This window comes from Apteryx mantelli, chromosome Z, assembly GCF_036417845.1.
Source record: "Apteryx mantelli isolate bAptMan1 chromosome Z, bAptMan1.hap1, whole genome shotgun sequence".
Classification (NCBI taxonomy): domain Eukaryota; kingdom Metazoa; phylum Chordata; class Aves; order Apterygiformes; family Apterygidae; genus Apteryx; species Apteryx mantelli.
In genome coordinates, this window is record NC_090020.1 from 26,824,113 (window position 1) to 26,847,085 (window position 22,973).

The 22,973-nt window shown below is 38.2% G+C and overlaps 1 protein-coding gene across 1 annotated transcript in view; it reads left to right on the forward strand.

Annotated features, from left to right (window-relative positions):
* GDA (guanine deaminase) overlaps positions 1 to 19,683 on the forward strand; it is a 35,193-nt gene extending 15,510 nt beyond the window's left edge. Inside the window, 8 exon segments of the mRNA XM_067315598.1 lie at positions 3,347 to 3,454; positions 4,536 to 4,643; positions 6,813 to 6,910; positions 7,686 to 7,753; positions 8,194 to 8,340; positions 12,171 to 12,289; positions 13,393 to 13,420; positions 14,214 to 19,683. Coding sequence (XP_067171699.1) covers positions 3,347 to 3,454; positions 4,536 to 4,643; positions 6,813 to 6,910; positions 7,686 to 7,753; positions 8,194 to 8,340; positions 12,171 to 12,289; positions 13,393 to 13,420; positions 14,214 to 14,284 — 747 coding nt within the window. The 3' untranslated portion in view covers positions 14,285 to 19,683.
* Positions 19,684 to 22,973: the final 3,290 nt, after the last annotated feature.

Below are 22,973 nucleotides of genomic sequence, written 5' to 3' on the forward strand. Positions count from 1 at the left end.
TTAAAGAAAGGTGGAAATCAGTACGTCACTCTGTGGTATATCTAAGTACACTAATAAAAGAAGGTCCTTTCACCAACAAAAACATATGTCTATATGATTCAGTTACTAATCCATTACCAAATTAGTATTTTGAGATGGTGGAGTTCAGGATCCTGTGAGGAGGAAGCAGGCCAATAAGTAGGATCGCAACCCTGGACTTCAGGAGAGCAAACTTTGGCCTCTTTACAGACCTACTTGGAAGAATCCTATGGATTAGGGCCCTAGAAAGAAGGGGGGTCCAAGAGAGATGGTTAATCTCTTCCTCCAAGCTCAAGAACAGTGCATCCCTATGAGTAAGAAATCAAGCAAAGGGGGCAGGAGACCTGCATGGATGAGCAAGGGGCTCCTGGCAAAACTCAAACAGAAGAAGGAAGTATACAGAAAGTGGAAAGGGGGACAGACCATTTGGGAGGAATATAGGAACGTTGTCAGAGTATGCAGGGATGTGATGAGGAAGGCTAAGGCCCGTTTGGAATTAAATCTGGCAAGGGATGTCAAGGACAACAAGAAGGGCTTCTTCAAATACATCAGTACCAAAAGGAAGACTAGGGAAAATGTGGGGCCTTTGCTGAATGGGGTGGGTGCCCTGATGACGAAGGATGCAGAGAAGGCAGAGTTACTGAATGCTGCCTTTGCTTCAGTCTTTACTTCTGAGGCCAGCCCTCAGGAACCGCAGACCCTGGAGGCAAGAGAGAAAGTCTGGAGAAAGGAAGACTTTTCCCGTGGTCGAGGAGGATTGGGTTAGAGATCATTTAAGCAAACTTGACACCCACAAATCCATGGGCCGCGATGGGATGCACCCATGAGTGCTGAGAGAGCTGGCGGATGTTATTGCTAGGCCACTCTCCATCATCTTTGAAAGGTCGTGGAGAACAGGAGAGGTGCCTGAAGACTAGAAGAAAGCCAGTGTCACCGCAGTCTTCAAAAAGGGCAAGAAGGAGGACCTGGGAAACTACAGGCCAGTCAGCCTCACCTGCATCCCTAGAAAGGTGATGGAGCAGCTCATCCTGGAGGCTATCTCCAAGCATGTGGAGGACAAGAAGGTGATCAGGAGTAGTCAGCATGGCTTCAGCGAGGGGAAATCATGCTTAACCAATCTGATAGCCTTCTCTGATGGAATGCCTGGCTGGGTAGATGAGGGGAGAGCAGTGGATGTTGTCTGCCTTGACTTCAGCAAGGCTTTTGACACTGTCTCCCATAGCATCCTCATAGACAAGCTCAGGAAGTGTGGGCTAGCTGAGTGGACAGTGAGGTGGATTGAGAACCGGCTGAATGGCAGAGCTCAGAGAGTTGTGATCAGTGGCACAGAGTCTAGTTGGAGGCCTGTAGCTAGCGGTGTCCCCCAGGGGTCAGTCCTGGGTCCAGTCTTGTTCAACTTCTTCATCAGTGACCTGGATGAAGGGACAGAGTGCACCCTCAGCAAGTTTGCTGACAATACAAAACTGGGAGGAGTGGCTGATACAGTGGAGACCTGTGCTGCCATTCAGAGAGACCTGGACAGGCTGGAGAGGTGGGCGGAGAGGAACCTCATGAAGTTCAACAAAGGCAAGTGCAGGGTCCTGCACCTGGGGAGGAATAACCCCATGCACCAGTACAGGTTGGGGGCTGACCTGCTGGAAAGCAGCTGTGCTGAGAAGGACCTGGGGGTCCTGGTGGACAACAAGTTGAGCGTGAACCAGTAATGTTCCCTTGTGGCCAAGAAGGCCAATGGTCTCCTGGGTTGCATTAGGAAGAGTGTTGCCAGCAGGTCGAGGGAGGTGAATCTCCCCCTCTACTGAGCCCTAGTGAGGCCACATCTGGAGTACTGTGTCCAGTTCTGGGCTCCCCAGTACAAGAGAGACGTGGCACTACTGGAGAGAGTCCAGCATAGGGCTACTGAGATGATGAAGGGACTGGAGCGTCTCTCTTATGAGGAAAGGCTGAGAGAGCTGGGCCTGTTCATCCTGGAGAAGAGAAGGCTGAGAGGAGATCTTATCAATGTGTACAAGTATCTGAAGGGAGAGAGTTGAGAGGATGGAGCCAGACTCTTTTCAGTGGTGCCCAGTGACAGGACACGAGGCAACGGTCACAAACTGAAACACAGACAGTTCCATCTGAACATGAGGAAAAACTGTTTCACTGTGAGGGTGGCAGAGCACTGGCACAGGTTGCCCAGAGAGGTTGTGGAGTCTCCTTCTCTGGAGATATTCAAAAGCCGCCTGGATGCAATCCTGTGCAATGTGCTCTAGGTGACCCTGCTTGAGCAGGGCGGTTGGACTAGATGATCTCCAGAGGTCCCTTCCAACCTCAACCATTCTGTGATTCTGTGGTTCTGTGATCAGCACATACATTCAAGTGTGTTTCTAAAGAAATTCTGCAGATACAGGTTGACACTCCTATATTACAAGCAGAGATTCTTTTCTTATCAGCCTTCTGTTTTCTGTGGCTTAATTTGTTAATGTTTGTATCTCAAGGTTTTCAAGAATAGAAGCCTAGATTCTAGTGCCTAAATTGGAGTAATTAGTGGAGAAATCTCCCGAAATCCTGTATCTGGGAGGTGGGATAAGAAACTGCAAATCAAGTTATCATGTACTTTCTTCTAGTAGTGCCAGATGCACAGTGACGAGAAGTATTGACTGTATGTGAGGACAGAATAATGCAATTATCTATTTTTTTATGAAAACTTGCATCCAGAAGTGCAAAGTGTAAAGTAAACAATTACAGCTCTAGTCGAGGTATCTTTTCCACTGTTTTATAGTTGCACAGCATATCTGGTCCTATATCTAATCTTCCTGTCTATGGAGTGTAAGGACAGATTGTTGTTATGGGTGGAGAAGATCAACCAAGGAAAAGGCTTTTGTTTTTACAGAATACGCAGTTTTGCATCATTTCCTCTCCTTGTGGACCCTCTCTTTGAGGCTCATGGAAGCAGGACTCAGGAAAAAGTCTGTTCATTCATCTGACTCATCTCTCTTAATGCCTACTTGACTTCATCAGCAAATTGAGAAAGCATTCAGTGTTTCTGTTGAAGTCTGGTAAAATCTCAGTGAATTAAGAAAAGAGTTCTAATAAAAAAGCTTCTTTTCTGAAAACAATTTTAACGATTTTAGTAAAAAACTTTGCTTCTCTATTCCTATGATGAAGTTTCTAATAAAAGACAGAAAATGACTGTATGGATTATTTATTCATGTCAGCAGAGGATGCAGCAAGGAATGAGCCATACAGACAAAATCTAACAGTTGTGTAGATGCTCGTCATTCATTCTTCTTTTTATAATGGTTACCGATACGTATATGCAATCTCATGCATGTCTTTTTGATATTTTCAGTATCCAAGGGTACAGCCCATAGTAACTCCTCGCTTTGGCCCTTCCTGCACAGAGGATTTGCTGCGTGCACTTGGCAATTTAGCCCAGGCTCATGATCTCCACATACAGGTAAATTCTGAAAGTTCTCTATGTAATTTACATGTTGTGCATAAAAAGCATACAGACCAGGCAGTTTTCATAATTTCAGCAAAACACTTAATCTACCTTCTTAACTTGTAAATTTCTGTCTTTTAAATTCCTCTGAAATTACTAGTTGTCCTCTGCCAGATCACTGTGACCTGCACAGGGAATGAGACAGCTTGTAGCTGGAAGGCTCCACATTTCAGCAACCACCAACATGTGGTTACTAGGAGACCAACAGCAAATATTGGAGGTTAGATCAACCTTTAGGCTGCTAAAGGTTTCTCTCCCCTATTCCAAGCTTGTTAAGTCTGTCTCTCTGCCTCCTACTGTTTCTGCATAAAGCAGATTTCAGTAGATAAAAGAATTAGGTACCTTTGTATCATATTTAACGTTGTTAACATATATGAATGATTTGCTGTGTGATAGAGTTTCTCTGGTTAAAAAAAACTTATAGGTCTGTTAAAATTTTGAGAAGTTCCTTTTTTAGTTACACAGTTCTGAGTATATACTGTACTAAACCTACCCTACATTAAGATTATTTATCATTACAAGGCAGGGCATTTTCAAAATACAGGAAGTAAATGCTCCAATGACAGCACAGGATGAGCCAGATTTTTAGATGAGACCAGGAACTACTCAGCCTATGTGAAGATATGTGGAGCAGTTACCCTTTAGGTTGCCCTGATCCTGGGGTGCAGGCTTTGGTAGGCTGATATCTTTTATCTTGCAGTTGTATGTATTTTTTTTAATTTATTATTTTAACATTTGCCAAATAGCAAGTAGGTCTTTATGTCACCATAGTATTGGGATGGACTGTCCAAGCATTCCTTTCCATGTCAATTTTAAGGGAATAAAACAGCTACTCTTTTGGATCCTGCAGATCTCTCTAATGGAAGCAGAAACATTCAAGGACTGGATCTAACTATAGATTTAATAAAGACTAATGTCTAGCCATCATTATGCATTTAGAACCAGTAGATTGCTCAGAAGGTTGTCATGTCAGGTTTATCATTATATAAAGCTAAACATAAGCGGATACTCATCACTGTATATTTTTCTATTGCAGAGTCACATAAGTGAGAATGAAGAAGAACTCAAACTTGTGGAGAATCTGTTTCCTGCCTATCAGAATTACACTGATGTGTATGATAAAAACAGACTGCTTACCAGCAAGGTAGTTGCATAGAACCTTCCACAGATTAATCCATATAGAGAATATGTTGGTGAATTGTAGTTGCCTGAGAAGTGTATTCTTTTGTCTAGGTCAGGAGACATAGTGACATCTAGGGGAAAGAAATCAGGCTTATGTTCTCCATTACATAGGTGTTGGTCATGGTATTGGAAAGGTATTGCAGCTTTAGACAAGCCCATGCTTTCCCTAAGCATTTTAGGAAAGATGAGCAGTAAAGACATTTTATGCTCCCTGATCCAATTTCCAAAGGCTCCAAAGAGGATTGGAAGCAATAGGATGAGAAAGAGGTTTGGTAAAGCTGGTAATGTTGCAGCTGGTAATTTTGGAGCAGTACCCAGTTAACCTTGTATTACAATGTTCCCGCATATTGGTGTTGCCTGAAGATATCTTATGATAGGACCAAGTTTTTTTCAGCAGTTTTCTATGGAAAAGTGGCTTATCCTATTGCATTCTGTGTGTGACAAACAGTTCACTGTTCCTATTACTCCAAAACATTCTGATCTCATTAGCTGATTTTACCAAATATTGACAGAGGCATAGTGCTCTGAAAATTTGAAATTCATTAAAGTTTTAAGCTGGCTAGATAAAAATGTGCAGATCTTATACCTGCCCACACTAAGTAGAGGTTGGAGTGTGAGGTCACACCTTATTAGATATCAGAAGGCCCATGCAAGAGAGACTTTATAAATACCTAATTACAGTCAGATTACTTAAACAGTTAAACTGATTTAAAATTTTAAGAGAGAATTTTCAGAGACACAAAGGACAGTTGGAAACTCCATGAGAATTAGATATTGAACTCCCATTTCTGCCTTTGTAAATCTACCCCTGTAAATTACATACTTATAGTCCTTTTTACTTGAGAAGTCAATACAGACTACTTAAGTATGTACATAATACTAACTTTTGTTTTCTTGCACAGTATTGTGCATGCTAAGTTGTTGCATAAATATAGTAGAGAGAACACCAGAGCTGCTAAAACACAGGTCCCAATTCTGTCAAATTTTATATCATTTTTATGGCACTAGAAATTGTCACTTAAAATCAGGGTTATCAGTGCTTTCTGATGTCAGACTCCTTGCTCTTTGAGAAAGCATTGTTTCAAAGACAAGCATAACATAACAACAGGACTCCTGCCTTATCTTCCCAAAACCTAAGACTTCAATTAAATGTTTTTAATGTTGAAATATGTTTTAATGCTGAAATACTTCCCCTTTCTTTTTTTAAAAAAAGTAGAGATCTAGAGATCTGGTTCAGCAGATAACATATGCATGTGCTTACCTTAAAATGTGACTACTGTCATTGGATTTTCAGTTGCGTTTGAGCTTGAGAGAAGGCAAGGATATAGTGCCACCAGGGGATGTTCAGTGAGAACAATCCTTGTGCAGTTCTGATTTATATCACCAGATTGCAGGGCCTAATAGAGCTCTTTCCCTGTCATACGCGTTTCTCCGAGTAGGCATTTGGCATATTAGGTAATTCAAAGTAGATTTGTCTGGGAATAATTAGTTTATGTCCTATTAAATGATACTGTCTTATCCTTCTATGTTTTGTGTATACTGCTTGTGAACTTATCTTTAAAATCAACAATGTAAGCCAAGAAGAAAAAGTTGTTAATCATTTCCATAGCAAATTAACCTGTATTAATCAGAGAATATTCCAGATGAGATCTGCATGGCGCAGAACTTTAGAGAGACTGTGAGAAACAAGCTAAGGGTATATACATCTTCTGTTGTACCTGAACGCTCCTAACCCCAATACTTAGTCTCCATAGTAGCCATAAAATACACATCATAAGGTTACTACAGTGGTATGGCAACTGAGGAATTCTTGCTCTTCTTCCTTGCAGCTTTTTTGTGACAGTCACAGTCAGGGCAAGAGTTATCTTATCTTTTTATATAAAGAGTTATCTTTTTATATAAAGAAATGAAAAAATGCAAGAGGAGTGATATGTCTCTTAAGGTCTGATTTAAGACTTACTGAAGTTAATGATTGTTTCTTCCCAGCTGATTTCCAGAGATTGCTACTGAATTCGTTTCTCTTGATGGTAACAGGTACTCTTTGGGCTGTTCAAAGCAATGCAGCAAAAATTCACAAACACTGAAGTAAATCCAGTGTTGAGTAAAATCAGTGATTTTTGTTTCTCTTTAGACAGTGATGGCCCATGCCTGTTATCTTTCTGAAGAAGAACTGAAACTTTTTAACCTTCGTGGAGCTGCAATTTCACATTGCCCCAATTCTAATTTTTCGTAAGTAAAAAAAAAAAAAAAAAAAGTGTACTGTTAGATAAAGCTGTTGTTCACATAGTACCCTCAGTCCAGCCTACAATCACAAGATTGGGTATAGGGCCGCCCATTTCACCAGAAGTAGCCTGACATATTGGATCGAGGATGACTGTTCATGTTCCACTTCTGCATGGTATGCTTTAGACTGACTAGAGATCTTTGGGCATAATAATACATATAGGAATATTTCTTCTCTAAACTTTAGTTTCTTATGACTTTTCCATCAGTGACAGATTCTGGTTGTCTCCTATTCCCCTAAAAGTATATGTATGTTTTGGGGAATTCATGTAGTCTTATGACATGACTGGATCCATTTTAAGGAATCAGTTAGGCAGGCATAAGACCAGCCAAGACAGTGTGCTAAATGTTAGCAGTGGGTTTGCCTTTAATGTAATCAATATCTGTTTGCGATGACTTACCAGAGCTTAAAAGGTTCATGAAATGAACTCCCATCTCCTGGAGTATACTTTGCATCACATTTAGATTTTCTTCCCAAATATATTAAGGCCAGTTTTTCAGCAGATAACTCTAAAACTGGGGGAATTTTCTATTATGAAATTTTGCTTTACTTTCAGTGATTAGAAACATAATTCAGGTTTATGAACACGAACATTGCATCACTGTTGTCTAATGTGTCACGTGCATTCTGAGAGCTGCTCTAAAGCCCTACTCTTACTGAATTGTAGGAATAAATTTCTACTGTATGTATCATAAAGATATGTTTCTTATTCCAATCCAGGTTGCGCAGTGGTATCTTAAATGTACAAAAGGTTCTGAAACACAATGTGAAGCTTGGCCTTGGCACAGGTTTGTAGTTTGCTATAGAACTAGTCTATTTTAGAAACAAATGGAAGATACAAAAACATACCACATGTTTGTATTTTAAAGTCAGCATGGACCCACGGACCTGATTTTCTTTTTTTTCACTACTTCAAACCTAGCGCTGGTCAAAAAATGTTAAAAAAATACAAGAATGGATGAAGAAAGTGATGTTCCTGTCATGAGAATAAGCAGGACCCAAACTGCAAATTTTCACGTTTCTATTATGCTGTGTTGCCTTTCTGTTTATGTCTCCTTGTATGTAAGAGCACCTTTATTAGGAATTATATGTTGAAAGACAGCGCTTAGCAATAAAACTTTTCATGTTTACCGCATCTGCCCCTTTGTAACATTTAACTAAAACTCATAATACTTTGATCCAGAGAATTATTCCCAAAGCTTGTTTCTAAGATTCTGATCTCTTCTAGATGTTGCCGGTGGATATTCAGCTTCCATGCTTGATGCTATCAGGAAAACGATGATGGCATGTAATGCCCTTCAAGTTAATAAAGTGAACGAAACAGGACTAACTCTTAAAGAAGCTTTTCGATTAGCAACCCTAGGAGGAAGCCAAGGTAAGAAAAAATTTCTCTAGAATGTACATAGAGAAGTACAGCTCTTTTTGATATTGTGTCCCTCTCTGTATCTTTTTAATATTGTCTTTAAAGGTGGCTGAACTCAGAGATTTTCTGATGCCAGAATTAAGTCTAATAATATATGTGCTGGGTAGAGATTTCTTTCAGTCTCTCAACAATATCAGGCTGATTTCAGAAAAGCATTCATGTTAATGCTGACAAGTTAATAATAGAATCTTAATGATTTTTCAGGGCTCTACATTTTATTTGAAAAAATCCTCAGACTTTTAGTCCTTGGTGGTTTTATGTTTATCACACCAATTGGAAAGACTTTGTTTTCTCAACAACCAACAGTTAAAGAAAAGCTGTGCAGTTACTATAAAATTATGCGTCATATTTGTCATCTCCTGCTTAATTTGTTTCTTCTTCTGAGCCCTTGATGAGGCGGCTTGTCACTGTCTTTCCAGCAGAACAAAACATGATGCAAATCACCCCTCAGACAAAAGCAGGAAGTTTAAACAGCATATGCATCATGATTATTTAAGATGCAGTTGCATCTGCAGAATATAGTCATCAAATCTGATACTCTGGTTCACTGACATGTTTTGTCATCATCAGTATTCACAAATACTTGATTTTTATACAATTAGCAAAGTTTTATTGGACTTTGTATGATTTTGCAGAAAACAAATTCACACACAGGTAAAAATTTCTAATTGTTTCAGTTAGCAGAAATGTGCCCACTACCTACTAAAGAACTGGTCCTAAGCCTTTTCAGTGTAACTTTTTTGTTGTTGTCAAAAAACACTGGTAATGGAAACTAAAAGTATTAATGGAAACTTGAAAGATGTAATGAAAATTTCATCAAGTAGCTTTTCTCAGGTGTGCAGTTGAATTTCTAGAGGGTGTAATGGGGGAACAGAGAAGACAGAAAGAAAATGGGCAGGGAACATAAAAGCAGAGATCCGTTTCCCAGAATAAATACTGTGCTAATCAAAGGTGAGAATAAGTAAATTCAGATGCAGAAAGGAAAATTTTTCAAAATCCCAAACTCATGTGTGGCTTCTTCCCCTCCCTAATACTCTTGTGTTTGTTTTATCTTGGTTCTGGAGTTTACAGTACCATCATGTATTTATTTTATATATTGATTTTGAACTATTTTATCCTTACTGAATTACTTTCAGAAAGGGGGTAGAATATAAATTACTGGTATACCCTGCCAATAGCCTGGACAAGTACCGTTTTGAGAAATTTAAATATAACAGAATTTTTGTTGGAATAATTTGCTTTGCTGAGACTTCTAAACGTTTGTCACCCTCTTGTGTTTAATCTAAAAACTGCATTCTGCTCACAACCCAAAAGAATATGAGATCATTTCAGTTGAAACTGCTAAGTTTCAACTTAGCAGGCATACCTTGTTTTATTGTGCTTCGCTTTACTGTGCTTCGCAGATATTGTGTTTTTTTTATAAATTGAAGGTTTATGGCAACCCTGCATCGAGCAAGTCTGTCAGTGCCATTTTTCCAACAGCATGTGCTCACTTCATGTCTCTGTCACATTTTGGTAATTCTCTCAATATTTCAGACTTTTTCATTATTATTCTATCTGTTATGGTGATCTGTGATCAGTGATCTTTGATGTTACTATTGTAATTGTTTTGGGGCACCACAAACCTCACCCACATCAGACGGCAAACTTAATCGATAAATGTTGTGTGTATTGTGACCGCTCCACTGACTGCTTTCTGGCTGATATGGAGAAAGTTTCAGTGGTCTGGATAGAAGATCCAACCAGCCACAACATTCCCGTAAGCCAAAGCCTCATCCAGAGCAAGGCCCTAACTCTCTTCAACTCTATGAAGGCTGAGAGAGGTGAGGAAGCTGCAGAAGAAAAGTTGGAAGCTAGCAGAGGTTGGTTCATGAAGTTTAAGGAAAGAAGCTGTCTCTATACCATAAAAGTGCCAGGTGAAGCAGCAAGTGCTGATGTAGAAGCTGCAGCAAGTTATGCAGAAGATCTAGTGAAGATAATTGCTGAAGGTGGCTACCCTAAACAACAGGTTTTCAGTGTAGATGAAACAGCATTATATTGGAAGAAGATACCATCTAGGACTTTCATAGCTGGAGAGGAGAAGTCGATGCCTGGCTTCAAAGCTTCAAAGGACAGGCTGCCTCTCTTGTTAGGGGCTAATGCAGCTGGTGACTGTAAGTTGAAGACGATGCTCATTTACCACTCTGAAAATCCTAGGGCCCTTCAGAATTCTGCTAAATCTACTCTGCCTGTGCTCTGTAAATGGAACAACAAAGCCTGGATGACAGCCCCTCTGTTTACAACATGATTTACTGAACATTTTGAGCCCACTGTTAAGACCTACTGCTCAGAAAAAGGATTCCTTTCCAAATATTACTGCTCGCTGACAATGCACCTGGTCACCCAAGAGCTCTGATGGAGATGTACAACGAGATTCATGTTGTTTTCATGCCTGCTAACACAACATCCCTTCTGTAGCCCATGGATCAAGGAGTAATTTCGACTTGCAAGTCAAGTATTATTTAAGAAATGCATTTCACAAGGCTATAGCTGCCATAGATAGTGATTCCTCTGATGTATCTGGGCAAAGTCAATTGAAAACCTTCTGGAAAGAATTCACCATTCTAGACTACAGTATAGTGTAAACATAACTTTTATATGCACTGTAGTGTGTCTCACTTTTTTGCGGTATTTGCTTTATTGTGGTGGTCTGGAACCGAACCTGCAATATCTCCAAGGTCTGCCTGTAGTCAGAGCTAGTATTTCACCATTCTGAGGAGTTTAAATATCTTTATGGCATTGTGAAGTTCCTGTCACACACAAATTTCATTTAAGACTGAAGTTCATTTGTCAGACAGGTGCAATCTAAAAGCAAGTGAACAAATTACATGCAGATATTATCCCCTTTAATAACCTAATTTAATTCCTGAGCATTGGAGATGTTGATTTCATGTTCAGATACTTTGTACAACATAAAAATATCCTAAGTTATTTCAAAGGAGTTGCAAAGGCATCTCTTTAGCTGTTCCAAGCACTTGGAAGCATCTGTTTATTTATGATGAAACTGTAGATTTTCAATGTTTGTGGACCTGACATCCAGAGGTTGTGATGAAGCCTGAAATAGTAGAGCTAAATAATAGTTTTCTACCACGAGACAAGCCTTACAGCTGGATATGGGAGCTTCAGATCTGCAGATGATTTTTTATCTCATCATATTGGTCGTTTTCTTACTAATTACCCTTAATTACGCTCTCAAGTAACAATAAACACACCTTTTTATTATTATTATATTATTATGTGTTACTATACAAACTGTTAGAGTTGCTTAAGCAACACTGTGGCCTGCCTTAGCAAGGTGAACATTATTATGTATCTTGCTGTTGCTCTGACTTCATTTCATTGGCCCTTTTGGAACTTTCACGATTTTGCAATGTAAGCAATTATTATTCTACTTTAAAAAGTTAGTAGTTTATGCATCAGATCTGCACATGACATAAAACTATGGGAGAACATTCAAAGAACAAAAATTAAGAATGGGCTTCAAATTGTTACTTAGATTTCTCTTACCCTTAGCAGATGCCCTTCATCATTTCACCAAAAGATACATATTTTTACTGAAAAGTTGCTTAAGAACTGAGATGCCAGCATATTCACTGTTATAATTATTTTCAGACTTTTCCTTGTTACAATCTAAACTCTTGTAGTTTTTCTTATGAACATCCCAAATAAGTTGCCAGATGTTTCCGTATGGTGGAAAGAGGCTTGCGCTGAAGATCTGTTCATGAGCTTATTTTGTTTCTCAGTTCTAGGACTAGAAGATGTGACTGGAAACTTTGAAGTTGGCAAAGAATTTGATGCACTGCTAATCAACACAAAGGCTTCAGACAGTCCTTTTGACTTGTTCTCTGTTGATGCTTTTGAGGTAAACAGAACAGGGTTGATGATTGAACAAATTACTGAAAATAATGTGGTAAAGGGCTGTAATACAACCAGAATTATTACAGCCTCTTCAGGGTTATCGCAGTGACAGGAATCAGGTCTATTGCACTACTGGTGTCTGTATTGCGACCCAAGAAGTACAGTACTATTGTCAGAATCATATTAGCCACAATGACAATCCTATTCCCCATGAGCAAAAATGCATATAACATTTTAATGTATGTTTTATTAGCTCAAGTTGGCAACTGGAGTCAGCTAATTGCAGTGGCAAATAGCAGCCAAAAAAAAGCAATTTAGTTTCAGTTAATATTTTGAATTCAGACCGAAGACCCTGTTCCCTGTCAAAGTCCAGGTTGCCTTGACCTCACTGCTATTGTAAATAGAAACAAAAACTCAAGATAGTTAATTTGAATTAAAAGTACAGGTTTTATGTGAATGTATAAGCACTATTGTTATTATGCAGTGGGTCACCTTCTCAAACAAAACCTTTCTATGATTAAAAAAGGTAAGGCAGGACAGTTATTTGAACTTACTGATGCAGGCCAGACTGCCTGTTGCTGCCTCTATTGTGAAAGCGATCATTCACTTAGAAATGCTAGCATAACTGGTCGGGTAATTGTTCCTTAACCTGATTCAGTCACAGTAATCTGGGTTAGATTAAGCCCTTTGAATTGTAAATGTTTTTCCTAAATGGAATTGTTCTGGAAAAAAAAAAAATCCAATATCAGTCAAAACATTTTTAGCCAAGTTAGTAGTTCTTAGGACTATAAAAATACTTACAGCTTTCTGTTATTTTTCAATATCAATAAATGAAGTAGAGAGCTCTAAACAAGAGGAGGAGGAAATACTATGTTTTAGGCATGTATTTGTTTAACTACTGTCAAAGTTGTACAATATTTTCATCCTGAGACATTTGGCCTCCTTACTGAAAATTAATTTTTGGAAAACGTGCCAATTAACTTTTGATTTTACAGTTATTAAGCATATTTAGGAAAACTATTTTTACCAACTATTTCACACTTCAGATAATTGATTTGGGATAGCAGATACTGCTTTCTGAATTTGGTTTTCTCCCATTTTTTTCAGGATACCCTCCAGAAGTTCCTGTATCTAGGTATGTTTTGATCCTCACCCCATACAAAATTCTCTTTTTGTTTAATATGTCAAAAATCTAATTTGATATGGAGATTACTTTACATTTATATATAAATACTGAGTAAGAATTAAGCAGTGCAACTTTTGTCCTTTGCCACCTAGTAAAATACTCAGTTTAACATTATCAGATGCACTAAGTTTAACTGTCAGATTTATTTTCAGAACAAAGTACTTTTGCAGACCAATTGCTGTTGTGTTTTTTACTCCCAAACAGAAAAGCCTTAAAAAAACCTCTTTAAGATATTAGATATTCTTTATAGGACATTGTTTGGACCAAGAGCTGTGCTGCACATCGTAGTGCTATGCAGAGATTTTGGAGTTAGCTCTGGCCACATTTGTGTGGTTCTCTGCTGAGGCTTTTGTTTTTTTGAGAAGTTAGCTCAGGCAAAGCAATGTCCTAACACACCTTTACTAGTCACTGGTACCTTAGTTCAGATAGCTCTGTGCAGCAATGCATTTTCTGTACAGACATCATTTCAAGTTTCGAATCTTCTAAATATATAGAAAATCCCTGACATTATTGCAAAAGCTGAATGCAGACCCATGTTTATTTCTTCAAAAAAGCATGGTTACTTTAATGTCCATTGATCTTTATGGTGGCCCTGACTGTTCCTCTCCAAATAAAGTTCCTCAGTCATAGGAAACAGTCACTGAAAATTATTTATTCCAAAACTGAGGATTGCATCATTTTCAGTAACTAGATTGGTGCATAGATTTATGTGCAAATTTCTCTTTTGACTATGTTATTTCAGGTGATGATCGGAATATTTCTGAGGTATATGTGGCTGGAAAGCAAGTGGTTCCCTTTTCAAGTTCAGTATAAATCTGTTTCCCTTCTGCAAAGCATTATGCTGATCATTCTGCATCTGATTTGGAAAAGATTGGTTAAACACAGTGCCTGATCATCAGGAATGACACCTCATTTTTTGTTTAATGTTTCAAAACTTGCAAATGTTAGAAAATTTGTTAGACCTTTAACGAATTATTTTGCCCAAATTGTCACAGTTATAAGAGGAAAAAGGCATTTAAATTCCTCTATGAAAACAGCATGTACACACTGATAAGGGATTTGGTAAATATCTTCATTAAATAGGACAACTGCTGTTCCTTTTAATAGTAGTGTTGGAAGTATTAAGATGAGCAAAGAAACTTTCATTGTCTCCTAAGCATTTTAATTTCAAAAAAAGAAACAACCCAGTACTAGTAAATCTATTCTGCAAATACTGAATGTCATGGAATAGTGCAATTTCCTTAATATTATCACTGAATATGTGATAATATAACTTAGTGGCATTTAAAACACTTTTCAGTTTTCTTTAGGTGCTTAATTTTTAAAGTAATGATTTCATTTAAAGCATTATTTTTTTAATAGAAATAAAATAAGAAGTATGTATTTATAAATAAGTAAGAGTCCTTATTCTCAGAATTAAGATTTGTCATTAGTACCCAGATGGAAAAGAACTGGTGGATGAGCCATGTAAAAAATGTGTGATTGGTCAAATAGGCTCAAGCTGGGAGAGCCGAAGGGCTGTATTGCTCTGTGATTCTATGAACTGAAACTCATATCTGCTCAGTTTTGTTCTTAAGTCTAGAAGCAGTCAACCTGATCTTGCACCAGTTTTGTTTTCATATGTCCCAGTCTCCTACAACTAACAAAATTTCTTGGCAAATACGATCTTCAGTTCTTTAATTTTGTTAAAGATTCAGGTAGCATTTTTCCTCACAATTTTTGACATGGATTTAATTGACTATATTTCACATTCCAAAACCAAAGATCTATGATACTCATGTTTTAATCCTCCCAGTTACTGTTTGAAACTATTTTTAGGAAGCTGCATGGTTTTCAGCTTTGGCTTTCCTGTTGGAATGTATTCTGGGATGGAGAAAGATTACACAGCCCTGTGTGCTATATATGTTTGTGCCACACTTTGCTTCCAGAGTTATGAATTAGATCAACACTTATATTTTAGTGGTAGTCCACATTGTGCCTGCTTTTTATTGCTTTCCTGCTTTTTTGTAGTTAAGAATGGGATTCAGCTCTTCGTAAAAGATTTGGGGGGAGGGAAGGATTGCTTTTTTGCAAACTGGGAATATAAAAAAGACTTTAACAAGCTCAGTGCTGCCTCCTGCTGGCCAGGTTACAAAGGGACTCCCTAGGATAACTGCTGCCAAAGAATTTTGTATTTGAATATTGGCTGTGTAATGAGCAGTTTGATTCCCATTAAATTCAGGCACAAGGTAGGAACTTAGCTAATTGATTTTACCTGAACTTAGGTAATTGATTTTACCTTTACTAGTATCTGGTCATTACCCAGACATAGAACTGGAGAATCAACTTTTCAAGAATCTTAGCTGGAGGAGTAGCTCTGCCTGCAGGTAGTACCATGTACTTTACACAGCACCATGCAATGCCCAAGAAAGGGAGGAGCAAGGACTAAGTTGAATATCATCACACTAAACACTGAGGTGCTTAGTGGTTCAGAAAAATAAGTCTGAATTTGATGTGAGAGGAAGCCAGTGGAGGAATTAATGCAGCCATATAACAAACAAACTGGAAGGTAATTTCAGCAGCAGCGTCTTAAATAGAATTGAATGGACCAAGACTGTAATGCCAGAAGTGGGATCCTCTGAGGTGCTCCCACAAGCTGGTTCTATGGAAGATGGCTTATGCCCAAAATTTTAAGGTTCCAGGGGATTCTTTGTGATACAGAGGTTATAGTAGCCAGACTTCTCAGAAACAATTTTGGGAAAGTCACTGAGGATCCCTCTTGGAAGTATTATTCCTTGGGACTCTCTAACTATATGTACATTGTCAAGTTATTTGGTGCAGTAGGAGTGGATCAGTAGATGAAAAAAGTTACTGCTGAGACTCGTATGCCTATCCTGTATACAGGTTCTGACTACATTAGTCCAGTTCCCTGGATATATGTCCTCACTGCATGTGTGGTTTGAAGCAGGCCAAGTAATTGGTTCAGACTCTTAATATCTCTATTAGAGACTGGAGTGCATTTGGCATGCATCTGAGCCTCCAGTGTAGTTTCCTCCAAATGAAACGAAATCCTTGTGCATCAAAACCACTCTGCAAACTGAACTAATGTTCAATAAATGAGCATGACTGGGGAATTTGCTTCAAAACAGCACTACTGCCTCAAATCAAAACGCTAATGGAGGCTAGGCCTTCCACTCTTTTCCCACCATCCTCATTGGCACAAAACCGATTAGCAGAAGACAAATCAAAGCAATCTTTTTTTCTTCCTTCCTCTTTCAAAAAAATGTGAAAACAAGACAACACTAAGGGGAGATAAGTAGAAGAAAAGATAGGGCTGATTTTCAGTCAATATAAATCGACATAGCACCATTGACTTTAGCTAAGCATCTGACCCTCAAAATACCAATGTAAGATAAAACCTCTGGAAAAATGTACACCCAACTGCTTCCAGATGTCACTCCCCATTAGTTGTCTTGCCAGATTGTGGATAGGATCTTTGTTTTTTAATGTGTCTTAGTGTTCAATGTCAGCACGCCATTCAGACAAAGGAAAAAAAAAGGTAGTTTGGGAAGCTTGCTTGTTGGGACAATATACTTAATGTGTTTTATGTTCAGACCAGCACTCATTTATTATAAATGGAATCTATTTGAATTATTTTTATATGTTGATCTCATAGTGTCACTTTAGTTTTTGATTATTAATGAAATGCTACTAAGTATCGTCTATGCATTATGCAGCATTATTTGAATTATTCATGTGTGGCAAGTGGCGTTCTGCACTTTAAAATGTTGCCTTGGCCTAATGTTTGTATTTATTCTGTGTTTTTTTGCAAACAGAAAGCTTTGTAAGGGAAAAATTAGTATATTTGTTTACCATACTGAACATTCTCATTATTACAAGTGGAATTTCTGCCAGAAGAAGAAATGTTAAAATGACCCTGTTTAAAAGTCTGTGCCTGATTATACCCTCATGGATGAAAAGTATAATGGTTTTATGAAAGCTGACATGAATAATAATGTTTTAATTAAAAAATACTTAAAGAGAGATAGGCTTTTACTTTAATCATGGTTATGCAATGCAGATTAACAAAAGCCAAATCGTTCTTGCTAAACATCTACCGTTCTGCAGAGCAAACAAGAATATAACCATTCTTGTTTATACACTAAACAAGAATACACATGTTATTTTGAAAAATAAAAAGCCTGAGATTTTTCAAAGAGTATCCCAGCTTTAAAAATAAGATATTAACAACATTGCTCAGACAAACTGTTCAAAATGTTGTTTTAAGCATTTCCAGAAATAATCCATAACAGATGACAAGGTGAATAGTTTTTAATATAATATTTGGTACTGCCCTATCTGCAGCCCTGTCTATAGTAGTGGCTGACACATCTCTAAAATGATGGTGGACAACTAGAAAACACTTCAAAAAAGTCAAGGGATTTTGAGAGTTTGAGAAGGGCCTGGAAAAAATGAGGGAGGTAGACAGGAGAAGGGTGGTAGCAGAATACAAAATAATGCAAAATAGAAAGAAGCTAGATCAGAGGAGCTCATATGAAAAAGAGGATGAAATTCTAGGTGGGAAATACAATGCTAAGGAAAAAAAGAAAAACTTTTTCAAGCAACATTCAGTTAAATCAGGGACACTGTTCCTTCTCAAAGTCATTGAGACCCAACAACTGAACAGATTTTTGAAGGGAAACAGTCATTTATATGTGTAATATCCTCTCCTGCCTTGTTCCTTGTGGTGCAGTGTTGACTGAGTCCAACACAAGAACACAGGTATCTAATGTGACTGGAGTTCCTGAAAATAAGCTGTTTTAAAAAATGGATCATTCTGAACTTCAGAAAACTGCAGAGAACACAGCACATTTTAAATTACGCGAACATATGTCTAATACTGAACTTCTGGGTACTAAGAACTTTGGTCAAAAGTTTTTTTTAAGCGCTGTACTGCACGTGCAAGGACTTCTGCTTCTCTCAACAGAGAAGCTAGCAAATGACAACTGCAAGGCTCTCCACATGCGCGCACACACACACACACACACACACACACACACATTGGGCAACGAAAAGGACATCATCTGTTGTTTGAAGTTAAAGGAAAAGTTAGTTTCCTCAAAAAGCTGAGCAGTTTTTTCAGAGGGCAGTTTCTTGGAAATTTCAGTGAAAGCTTTTTTATGGAAAATGCACTGAATCAGAGCCTGCTCTGACCAGGGGGATCCCCTCTGGCTTCAGCAGTGTCAGTGTCTTGTGGAAAAGTGAATGCAGTAGTCATACCTAGACTCGCTGGTCAGGATTCAGACTTTTGTACTCAATTTAATTCTGGCTTTAGTTCCTGATTTCTCATACTGTTCATTTTAATTTGAAAATAACAATTCTGAATGAGTACAGCTGGGAGAAAGATAAGCCTAAATTATACCTGTATATATCTTATACCCGTATATATCTTATATGGGATCTTATACCCATCCACCTAATGCTTCAACTCAAAGGATTTGTCTGCATCAAGAAGGTGCTACTGTGTTTGTGCAGTTCCTGCACTCAGTGATTTGGTTTAATGACTTGAGTCAGCCAGTAACAATTAAATTCAGGCAAGACCAGGATGTAAACTGTGAGTAGCTGACATGAACATAAAAATGTTTTATCTTGGTCTGCACTTAAGTCACCAAAGGCTTTGCTTAGCCAAGTGCTCCTAGGCGCATTTAGATACAAAAACTCTGTGGAGATGAGCCGTCAGTGGAAGGGGACTAGTGCTGGCAGCAACTGAAGGCTTCAGCCTCCATGTCTTACCTGACCTTGTGGCTTCTGAGCTGCCTTAGACATTCCTTTAAAGGCTTTACTGATGAAGCTTTTAAAAAGCAGTTGCACATATACCTTAGCTGAGGAAGGTTGTGGCAGGAACTCTGTCAGCCCTTGCTTCAAGACGACCTTCTTCCCCCAAGGGAGAATTGACGTCTCCCTGGAGTGAGCTTTATCGATTCTGGTCCTTGGTTGTCCACTTATCACCTGTTGTGTGTAGGGTCTGGTTCCTTCTTTTGTGAAGAATACCTAACTGGAGTTACATTGTGGAGTTCCTCCTTCCTGTTGTACTCGTGTATATTTTAAAGGAGGAACAATATATTTGGAATAATGGTATATGCGATTTGCTCTGTTCTGCTTGGTTTTGATTGTGCTAAATGGGAACTCATGTACTGTTGAAACAAAATAAAGAGGCCTTGTGTTTACATTAACTCTCATCTTTTTCTGTGTGTGTCTTTGAAGGAGAGAGGAAAAACATGGCAAGTTGACTAACAGATGTACAGTGAAGACCATAGCACACAGCAAAGTGTCAGAAATGCACAGAACTTACCTGTTCCCCAGGGAACCGGGGTGCAGCCATTGCAGAGATTTGTAAACACTGCTTAATATGTATGGCATTATTTTAGGGGATCTTTCTCCAGATTCAAAATTCTTGCAGCGTTCCATGTAACTTTATTACCAGATTTACTGGCTTGATAAATCAAAGCTGCTGCTTCAGTGACATTTTTATTATTTTGTGCTTAAGTAGACTATCCTGAACTGCTTGCTTCTTGTGCTTGGCTGCAAGTACACAGAGTCACATCTCCTTTAGTATGTTTTTCTTCACTTTTTAATTTTTCAAAGCTTAGGCATGAAAACGTCCCCTATCTAAGCAGCTCTGAAACACACTAGAAGTGGATTTCCTTAAAACAAAAACTCCCACAGGAGAACTACTAATTACACACTGAGGAATTGTATGCTGAAGTTTTGAGAATTATGTGCAAGTTATTACCAAATTATGCAAAATTATGTACAGATGAAATAAAGCTGTTTTGTATTTTCATCAACGAACTTATCAGCAGAAGTCAGGCAAACTAGAGAGAAACTAGAATTGAAACAAAACTTCTTTATAGACTACTGTTCTTAATAGAAGGGTCCATTTAAACTCTTCAGCATAGGAATTCTGCTACTTAACATTTTATCTTGGAAAATAGAAGTAAGAAATGCTTTTGTAACATTTTGCTAGAATACTATGTTAAAATTTTATCCAAGACCTATCCATTTAAAGCAGTACAAACTCCAGATGTGAGCGCAGTTATTAGGCTATAAAGGGTATGTAAGCCAGGCTGAAAATTTGAGAGCCTTTGGGTAAGTTGTCAGTAAATCTCAAGCTACAATTAGCTGTTTCACTACAATGAGTAGATGCAGGCACAGTGTACACAAGTGAACACAGAATTTGCGAGCTTAAAAAAACCCTACTGAATAACCATGAGCGCATTACCAGTGTAATTTTCATCAGTCTCCTCCCATGGCTATTAAAAAGAATACAAAGGCTCTTGTTGGTTTGGGATCAATTACTGAATTATTTATAACTTAGTTTAATAGGTTTATAGCTTATGAGTAAAGACCACAGTTAAAATGCAAAAAGAAGCTTGCCCTATGCTTTTCTTCTGTAATTAGCGGTCTTACTTCCAAAGTAATGAGTTTATGATTGCATTCTTGCTTTTAATCCTGATTAAAACTGTCCTTTAGGAATTACCTAAAGATATACCCTGAAATCCCATAAAATCCAGATGAAAATATTAATGGTGCCTCTTCTTCTCATATTTTGTCCTAAAGGTACCATTTTAAAACGCAATGGGTGTTTTGCTTCCTAGGACCTGTAAGTATTAAAATGGTAGCTAGAATCTGATCTCAGCCCCCAGTTAAAACAAATCAAAACCTACCACCATGCTGGCCAACGTTCATAGATGTAAGTAGCCCAAATCCTCTGATATTTGGCAAAGAATATCAATTCCGGCCAGCTGCGGGCAGTGTTAACTCTCGTTATAGTACACTACATTTCTAGGGAAATTGTCCCCTGAGCTTTTATTGTTGAGGAGGAAGGAAGAAAGAAACGACAGGACAATGTGGGGCTATAAAGACAGAACCTTGCAAAGTTTTACCATTAGATTTGCTGGGGTTGTTTTACTATATAAGATTCCTCTCAGTAATACCATTCTTCTGATCAGTATGTGGATCATGCTTATATGTGAACATCTGTGCATTCAATTTTTGACTATCATCACCTTTTGTGTGTACAGATTACAGGTCTTAGCTTTTGCACAAACAATACTTCAAATGTATACATTACAAAACCTTTGGATAAATGCCTTTGTGTGTGAAAACGTACCAGATTGCTCAGGTGGTTAATTTGATGATTTACATACACAAAATACATACACAGGCATTTGCATAAGCAAGCTTGTGAAAATATTGTGACAATTATTCATGGCTTCTGTTCATACTGTTTTCAAAAAGATTAATTTAGGAAGAGTCTTCAAACAGGCCTGTGTATGTGCAAAGCTGTCTTTTAATAAATACTCCTTTTTGAAAGCCAGTGGCTGCATCATCAGCATTTTAGTTGAGAGCAAGAGTGAGCTGTCCGAGTCTCCAGGTCATCTTCACTTTCTGCATTTTGCTTTGCATCATGGAGCAGTGTTGGAGTGCACAACTGCATTGCTTTTAAATGAAACAGAAGATGTGCTTAGGTAGTGCACGTACTACATGCAATTGATATTCAATCCATGGGACTGGAGCAGAGCTAGTCCATAATAAATGCCCAAAATGTGTAGTGTGAAGGTCAAGTCCTCAACACCATCTGTTCTGCTGTACACTCTTACTGTACAGTACGACTTGCTAATGTAGGCTGTAAAATACATTTTCACTACAGAACTTGAACATCATATAAATGCTTGTAATTGCTGAATTAGAAAGCCTGTCCCTTGAATCAATTCTCTTGTTGCAATTTATTATTGTAATTCAGTTTATGTTATTGTTCTCCTTTAAAAGATACATATTTGTTCCTCCTTCACATTCTTCTAACCAGCACATTCTTCATGATCTTAAAAAGTGAGAAATTATTGGCAGAACATAATTTATGGAGATTTGGTTAAAGACCACCTCTGAGAATGGAGATAAAGCATTGCATAAACTAAAGGAAAGTGAACCTTAGAACAGTGTGCTGTGTTCACCGTAGACTAAATAACAGATACCAGACTCTGCCGCCACCCCCTGAACAGAATGGAGCAAGTCCTATTCCCCAGCTCATCCTTTACTCACGTTTGTACATGCAAAAAGGGATGTTCTTAATGATCCCTTAGCACAGCAGAATGGTGCAAGACTCACCAACTCTTCATCTCATATGCTAATTACTCTAGATGGCCCAATGAACTTAAAATTAACTAAGGGTGGAGATGTTTAAATAGTGAGTTAGATCCCTAAAAAGGCACAGCTGTCCCCTGCTCTTACTTGAGGAACAGTTCATAGAGTAGGCAGGCGTTTGTTCTCACATTTAGCTATTCTGCAGTTGATGTTACATGGCACGAAGCAAGTCAGACTCTTCATATTTGTTAAAGTCACCCCAAGAGACATTTAGTTTAAATGGCTAAAAAAAAAAAAAAAAAAAAAAAAAAAAAAAAAAAGACTGCTTTTCTGGCATTCTTCCCGAACACATACCAGTAGTGCAATGATGGAGATTTAC